Source organism: Merops nubicus, unplaced genomic scaffold (assembly GCF_000691845.1).
Source record: "Merops nubicus isolate BGI_N331 unplaced genomic scaffold, ASM69184v1 scaffold26045, whole genome shotgun sequence".
Lineage (NCBI taxonomy): Eukaryota > Metazoa > Chordata > Aves > Coraciiformes > Meropidae > Merops > Merops nubicus.
The window spans coordinates 3747-11551 of NW_008609315.1; the positions used below are offsets into that span (position 1 = coordinate 3747).

The window sequence follows — 7805 nt, forward strand, 5'->3', positions numbered from 1 at the left end:
AGAACCAGGGAAAAAGTTTCACAGCAGCCAAGAAAAAGTTTGGCGGAGGAGCACAGAGGTTTTTTTTTTATTATTTTACTGTGCAATGATCCCTCCGGTTTTCGCCGCCTGTCATAAAGTGTTTACTGAGCGGGAGGAGGGAACAGCCAACAACATGTTTGTGCATTTGTAGTACTGTACAGGCTGAACTTTTCACTTCCTCCCTGTGGCTCTCGGACATGCGGCTATTTTGGTGCAGGGCACACACACAAACAAGCCATGTACGGCACAGAGCTGGGACGTTCCCTGCTCCTGCTCCATCCAGCCACGAGCCTGCCACGCTGCTGAGAAACGGATGGAAAACAAAGGAGGGCGAGATACCCCTGGGAAAATCTCAACCCCACCACGTTTCAGACCCATGGGCTGCTAGGGAGATGTAGGTGATGGTTGGGATCCCCTGCCATGGTTGGGGTCCCCTGCCATTCCTGGAGGGCTGGCCAGGTGGAAAAGTTTCAGGGAGAGCCTCTTGCCCATAGGGTCTGCAGGGGGGTGGGAATCGGTGCGGGGGCTGTGGCAGAAGGTGCAGCTCCGTTCCTAAACCCCCATGATGTCATCGTGATAGAGGGGTGTCAGTGGCGAGTTTGGCCATATACTAGGAGTGAGCAGGATTAAAAATAGACGATGCAACTCAAACAAACAAGTTGACGATGGAAACGCTCCTTATTTTCAAAATAATGGAGTTTTAATATGGCAAGCTGTCGTGTTGAATGCGGTACCACACAGGAGGCCCCGCAGAGCAGGGGCTGCCGGCGCTCCAGGCCCTGGGAGAAAGTTTTCCAGGCAGTGCTGGGGGGAGCCAGCACAGGACATGTCCTGGCTGAGCCATAGCTGTCAGTGAGAATTCCCCGATGCGGGTTCAGAACTGCAGAGCTCACGGGCATGGAGCTGGAGCTGGGGCTGCATCTCCAGATCAGGACTGGATTTTGGGTGGCAGGCGGCTCTGGATCATGAAAAGCTGACTCTGAGGCTAGAATTAATTCCTAAACGGAAGCGAACACGGAACTTTTTCCCCTTTAGTTTTATCTAACACAAATTGCTGGTGATAGAAGTAAGACAGGGATGGATTAAAATCTGTTTCAACCCAGATGTGGCTGGACTGAAACAGCGAATAAAAATAAACTAATCTCGTAAATAAGATGTTGAAAATGGAGGAACTGGGCATTGGAGGATGAAGTTGTACAATTGGTGAAATACCGTGCAGAGCCTATCCCCTGCTGTCTAACAAAACCGTGGTCCTAAGGCTCTAATCAATGGAAAATTAACATGTTGAAATGGTTATGGCACAAAATAGAAATCCAGCTCCCCTCAAGAGCAGTACAAATGAAAAACAAGATGATTAGAATGGATGGATTTAAATAAGGGTTTTCTGCTGGCCGAGTTAAGCCAGGATTAAAATCTGATTTAAATCAATCCACTTTTGAGCATAAAGTAAATGTGGTTTGGTTCCTTTCGAAAGGGTTTATCTTTTAAATGGAACTGAAGTTGACCATCCTAATAGCCAAGCTGAGCTTCCTTAAGCCTCCTGTTACCCACCAAAGAGCCGATTATTTCTTTCATCAGACCTCCTGCACCGACCTTTGAACAGATAAACGCATTCAAAAGCAGAATTATTTTATTATCACAGAGCAAGCTAATACATAATAAAGAGAAGAAAGAGTTTCAGGGTACTGAAGATACAGCTTCTGCATCAGCACTTGCTGTGCAGGGACGAGGGAAATGGCGACAGAAAGGAAATGGCTCTGGTGATACACGAGGTCCCTCCGAAGAAACAGCACCATGTGCTGCCTCTAAAGAGTTTTCTTCCTGTTCACCCCCAAAACAGCAGCCAGGGCTGGAAAGTGTTTCTGGCAGGGTGCCTCTGCTCTACAGAGGCCAGACTTGAGCAGCAGATGGGGAAATGCCACACAGAGATACTGGTTCACTCTCCCTGCCGCCATGCCGAATGTCTTCTTTCCTCTGTAAATTATGTGATTCTCCCAGTTCTGCAAAACCAATCCTAGCATCTAAGTTACAGAAATGGAGCTGCCGAGGGCTTCAAGAATCCTGTCTTTTCCATCCACTGGCAGCTTTATGGGTGATCCCCACTCTCAAGTCAACAAAACGAAAAGCCCAGCCGTGCCGATGCAGCTGTCAGCACCCTGATAAAAGAGGGTGTGTTTTGAAGCCAGGCCAAAGAATGTTTTTCTTACTGCTCCCCGACAGCAGCAATCCAGACACGCTCAGCCTGAGGAGGGAGTGAAGCCCAGGAGCTGCTCTATTGGCTTGTACCTCCACTCATCTGCCTCCAGCTCTTCCACCAGCCCGGCTAGTTTTTCCATCCGTGCGACTTGTTGATCTGCAAGAAGTACAAAGGTAACTGTGGCTTGCAATGACAGCACAATTAAACCTTTCAATTAGATGCAAATTCCCAGCTGCCAGTGGGGAACGGCATAGAGCAGAACCCACAGAGCCCATCTGAACACAGACCCACTCTGCATGACGCCCCTGCAAGCCCCGATCACAGGAGAGAGCAGGGAACAACTTTCTATGCCTTGTTGGGTGCTCAGTGTGTATTTACTCAGCCCTGCCCGTGCTGGGCAAATTCAAGTCCTAACAGGGCAACACAAGGCCCATCAGCATATGGAGGTGAAAACAGGATTAAGCTCATTTCTTCAGCATAAATATTTATAGTGCAAAAGAACAGAGAAGTTCAGAGAGCGCTTGGTCAGCCCACGGAAGGAGGAACTTTGCTTGTTAGCAGAGGTCCTTTGAGGAGGACCTGGATGATGGTGGCAGAAAGGCTTTGCAACCAGAGCATGCTATGGACACAAAGGTCCCTGCAGAGGGATGAGCTGCCTCCTCAGGGATCCCCAAGACAGCTTGATCTTCTCAGCTTTATTTAGAGCTGGTTGTTGGCTCCATTTTCAATTAAATGACAAAATGAGAGCAGATCTTCTCTTGGCCCTGCTGGAAGTGTAACAGCATGGCGGCCTTGGAAAAACAGCCCAGTATGAGCTGACTTACTAGTAGAAGGTGTAAAAAAATGTGCATGATTTATGCTGACTGCAGCAGTAGGTGCTTTTAAGAGGGATTGTTCTCACTCTACCTCCTGCAAACGAGTGATTCTGGGAACTGTCAAACAAACAAGCCCAAAAAATTATGACCTCCATCTTTATTTAAGCCTTTCTTACAGGCAGGTGTCTGGTGCTCTACAAACCAGTTTCAAAGGCTGGTGCTTATCTGGGTGGCAGCATGTGCAGCAGCCCCCAGCAGCTACAGCTGCAGTAACTCCGGAGCCATGGAAACAACGGCTTGGAAGTTCAGCTTTGCTTCTGGCTTCAGAAATACAGGATCATGGCCTTGCAAGCTGCTGCATGCCCCCAGACCTCCTCCCAACAGCCTTCGCTGGCGGAGGACAGGAAACCTCTCCGGTCTGAGACAACACATGGAAGTACCCATTTGAGCTGTCAAGAGGCGGGGACCAGAGAGGATGTGAGTGTGGAGCAGCAGCCGTGGCCTGTTGCCGAGCTCTGCCCCACGTCTTGAGAACGAAAGTGCAGTGGAGCCTGTGCAGTCAAGCCCGTCGTTCAGTTACAGCCACCTGGGTGGCATGCAAAGGCCCCAGGAGGGAAGGTGAAGCTCAAACAAGACATCAGGCTCGTTCTTGGAGAAGCAGGGAGTGGAGTCAACCCCATCACACCATGCCAGGCACCTGCATGTCCACCTCTGGAAACCTCACCTGACCCTGCCAGAGTCACAAGGGCTCAGCAGAGGAACAAAGGTGGAATCAAGTGTCTCCTTGCCTGGGGCCAGAGAGACAGTCAGCGCTGGGCCAAGAGATCAGAGCGTGGGTGTTTCCTGCCCATAACCTCCTCTTCTGGCCTCACCTCTCGCCAAGGCAGCGCGGCGTGCAGCGATGGAAAAACAAGCTTCGAAAGGCACAGCCTGTTCCCACCCAGGCTCTGTGGGTTCCCGGTGCTTTGCATAGGGCTTGCAAAAGGACTCAGTGATGGTCTGACTTGGCGTTAATTCGCCAACTTAAAAGGCTATTCTGCTTTTTTTGTGGTCGGTGCCTGAGAACGTGTCAGCCTTTTCTCCCCGCTCCCCTGCCACCTTCCCCGATCAACGTGCGGTTAAAATAAGACGCCGCTTTGGTGCTTACCGTGTTTCACTTGCTTTAATGTAGACGCAACCTGATAGCTGAAGACAGACTCGCAGAGGAACCTTTCGGAGCCGTCTGTAAACAGAAAAAGGGAGGTGGTTTAATCTGAGAGTTCTGAGACTGAGCAGCTTTAACCGAGGGCCGGCAACCTTCTATTTTTAAGTGTGAGACGCGGGTTTCCCCACTCGCCTCATTCCGAGGCTTTCCCCTGCGCCGAGTGTGCAGCGCTCCAGTTCCAGGCCCCTGCCACCCCCTGCTAGCCAGGAGACAGCCTGGCTGATACTCTTACATCCCCTTTGACAAGCAATTTTAGTCTCTTTTAAATAGAAGGTAAGCCAAGGAGAAGCCAGGTAGTATTACAGCAGCCTCCGATTCCCTCGGGGCTCAGACACTTGTGTCCTTCTCATGTTTTATGATTTCCCACAGGCTTAGACCATGGGCCCACATAAAGGATTTCAAATAATGTGTATCTTGCCATCTAAGTCAGTAATCAATCACAGAAGCATCTCAGAAATAAGGCAGTCTGGGATACGTAGCTAATTGTGTGCCAAGCACCAACAGTGTTTGTTCAACTTGCTTCTTAAAAAAAACCAAATACCTGCAGGTCTTACTATCTCACTTGTTTTTAAATAAAGTAACAAAAAATCAATCAGTTAGTGGGGATTTTTGAAGAGGAAACTGGTATGCAGCTACCCCACTAGAACCCATCTGATGAAAGAATGGGTGTATCACCTTTTATTTCAGAAATTAAGAAGCTAACCTAAACTTTTCTGTAACAGGGGAAGTGCCTAGCTGTTGCTGCCACCCAGAGCAGACTGCTGTGTTGCTGGTCAGCCCAAAGCAGAATCAATGAAAAAAAAAAGAGACTCCTGGCCCTGGAAAATGTAATCCAAAGCTGAACCCCAGGTAAGAGGGAAGAGCTGGAGCTCTGCCGTGCTCGGAGCATCCACTGGCAAGCTGCTGAAATGCCGTGTTGGTGCTGCCCAGTGTTTTTTCCACGCATTCCCTTCCCTCTCCTCCAGCTCCCCAGCCCGGCCATCCTGCTGAGCGGCTCTCGGGAGGAACAGCTGCCTGTCTATTTGGTAACACGAAGTGCTTCATTATTTTAATTTGTTTTGAGGGCTCGTTAAGTTCTATGAGCAAGCCTTTAGTCATAATTGCTTCAATAGGCTGGCATATGGCCTCTAATGTGTAATAAAAACAGTCCTTAAACAAGGTAGTGATCGGTTCCCAGCTGCCCTGCACTGCAGTGTCACTCCTGAGCAACAGGGACACCAGAGCCTCGATCCCAGCCACGCTGACAAACTTCAGGCTCACACAGTCAAGCGTGTGGCGCGGTGACACGGGAAGTTCAAGGGTAGCAGACAGACCGACCGTGGCTAAACCCTGTCATCTGGAGGACCTGCCCTTCCTCCTTCACCCAGAGCAGGGGCAGGGACGCGCGGTGACGCGCCTGGGTTCTCCTGCAGGCAACCCCGAGGAAGAGGGTGGCAGGGCTCAAACACCCAAACGTGAGATCAGAGCCCTGACCCTCTCCAGGTGGCCCTGGAGAAACACCTCGACAAGAGTGAGCCCAAAAGGGGAGCCTGCTCAGCCTCAAAGGATTAAAAGTGAGGTCTAGTCCAAATTTATGCTCTCACAGACCTCTGTGGTGAGGTTTTAACCTGGGCTGGGGGCAAAAGCAAGCCCTGTGTTTCCTGGCCAGCAGGGATACAAGCTGCCTCCTGTACTAGTCCAATCAAATCCAACCCCAGAACGTGTTTTGCCAAGAAAAATACTCCTGCCTCAGCTATCTTTACAGTAATTTCTGCCAGACATCAAAGGATTAGCTAACAATGAGCAATTAACACCGTCATGTTCCCTTTCAGGTAGATCACTTCCTCGTCTGAAGCGTTGTCACGGAGCTAAAAAAGCAGGTGACTGCCAGAAAAATCACGTCCTCATGAACAACTGGTGGGAGAGACCTCGGGACCTACCCGAGCCCTGGTGTTTCCTTCCTCCCTATAGCTTTCACCAGCTGAAGTCCAAAAAAGTATCAGGGTGCCAAGCTTGGCCACTCCCTTTCAGGGCCGCCTGCGCACCAGGAGGAGTGGGGAAGGAGAAGGGCAGGAGCAATCACCTTCCAGCATCTCCCCAGCTCCTTTGGGATATGTGAAGAGAGCTTTTCGGGGCGGCGCCAGGTCCGAAACGCTGAACCCCGATCCTGTTACCGAGCTGCCGCTGACGCCGCCGGCTGAAGAGGATGAGGAGGACGCTGCCATTTCCCCCCGTCCCAGCCTGGGAGAACAAGGAGGGAAGCCAGTTAGGAAGGGCGGCTCGGAGTTTCCCAGGGCGCAGAGCCAGCGGCCGCGCGCGGATCCGATGGTGGACGGCGGTGAGGGCCAGGAAGAGCCAGCAAACCCAGCTTTTTGGGCTGCCTCAAAGCACTGGCAGTGGTTCCAGGCTGCCCAGCATGCGTGGGAGAGGCTGCCTGCAGTGAGCTGTCACACCAGGTAGTGCACCCAAAAAAAACTGGAGGGAGCCCACACTCTGACCCCTTGGACAAGGGGGCCTGGGAATGCAGCGGGACGATTGGAGTGTGCGTAAAAATAACCTGGCACAGGGCGCTGCCTTTCAGCTGCCTGGCGCTCGTCCCACTCTCCAGGGTCATAAAAAGACTTTTTTTTGGGTTTTTGCCCTTTTTCCAGGAGCACGAACACAGACAGCCCTGCTGCCTCATAAAACCCGGAAGCCCGCAGGACTGCCAGTTCCAGCACCACACCGCACCTAATTCACAGCAACTGCTCTTTGCATTGCTCCAGATGTGCTGATGCTTTTAAAACACTAACCCAGCAGCAGCTGAACATCTGCCTGCATGCAGAGCACGAGTCTGGTCACCTCTAAACCTCGTTTTTAAGAGGTATTTGCTGTATCTTTGTCATCATGTCACTTAAAACTGGTCACAGTGCCTCTCACTTGGCACTTGTGACAGCAGTTGCTACTCCAAAACACAAGCACTTTCCAATTATCAGGCCTGTTTAATACATTTCTATTTGAAGACCTAATTGCAGTCTCAACTCCCTGAAAGGAGGTTGGAGTGAGATGGGTATTGGGCTCTTCTCCCAAGTAACCAGCAATAGGATGAGAGGAAATAGGCTTAAGTTGTGCCAGGGGTCATTTAGGTTGGATATCAGGAAGAATTTCTTCTCTGAGAGAGTGGTGAGGCACTGGAGCAGGCTGCCCAGCGAGGTGGTGGAGTCACCAACCCTGGAGGGGTTCAAAAAAAATTGTGAGCATGGCACTTCAACACATGGTTTAATGGTCATGGTGGCATTGGTTTGATGGTTGGACTTGATCTTCGAGGTATTTTCCAACCTTAATGATCCCACGATTCTGTTATCCTGCCTGTATAACATGCTTCTGTTATCCAGCACATTTGATACCCTCCTGCAGACTCCTCAGGCGATGCAAAGGTGCCTTTACAAAGCGCTGAAGGGTTTAGTGGAGAAAGCAAGTTTTTAAAAAGCAGTCACAACTCAGAATTCTGCGTTCGTTCCCAGTTAAGCTCAAAGTTGTTTCATTTAGCAGGAGGGCTGGGAGCATATGGACTGGATAAAATAAACCTTTGATCAAGGAAGGCGGGCGA

The 7805-nt window shown here is 50.5% G+C and overlaps 1 protein-coding gene across 2 annotated transcripts; it reads right to left on the bottom strand.

Annotated features, from left to right (window-relative positions):
* Positions 1-2077: 2077 nt before the first annotated feature.
* Positions 2078-6459, bottom strand: ANAPC16 (anaphase promoting complex subunit 16). Of its 2 annotated transcripts, XM_008940567.1 has the most exons (3): positions 6300-6459; positions 4181-4255; positions 2078-2374 (listed from the first exon to the last, which is right to left on the bottom strand). In XM_008940567.1, exons 1-3 carry the CDS (start codon positions 6439-6441, stop codon positions 2259-2261), a joined length of 333 nt encoding a protein of 110 aa, XP_008938815.1. In that variant the 5' UTR covers positions 6442-6459; the 3' UTR covers positions 2078-2258. The 2 variants fall into 2 exon arrangements, with proteins under 2 accessions (XP_008938815.1, XP_008938814.1); XM_008940566.1 differs by lacking the exon at positions 4181-4255 and having other exon boundaries at positions 2259-2374; positions 6300-6441.
* Positions 6460-7805: the final 1346 nt, after the last annotated feature.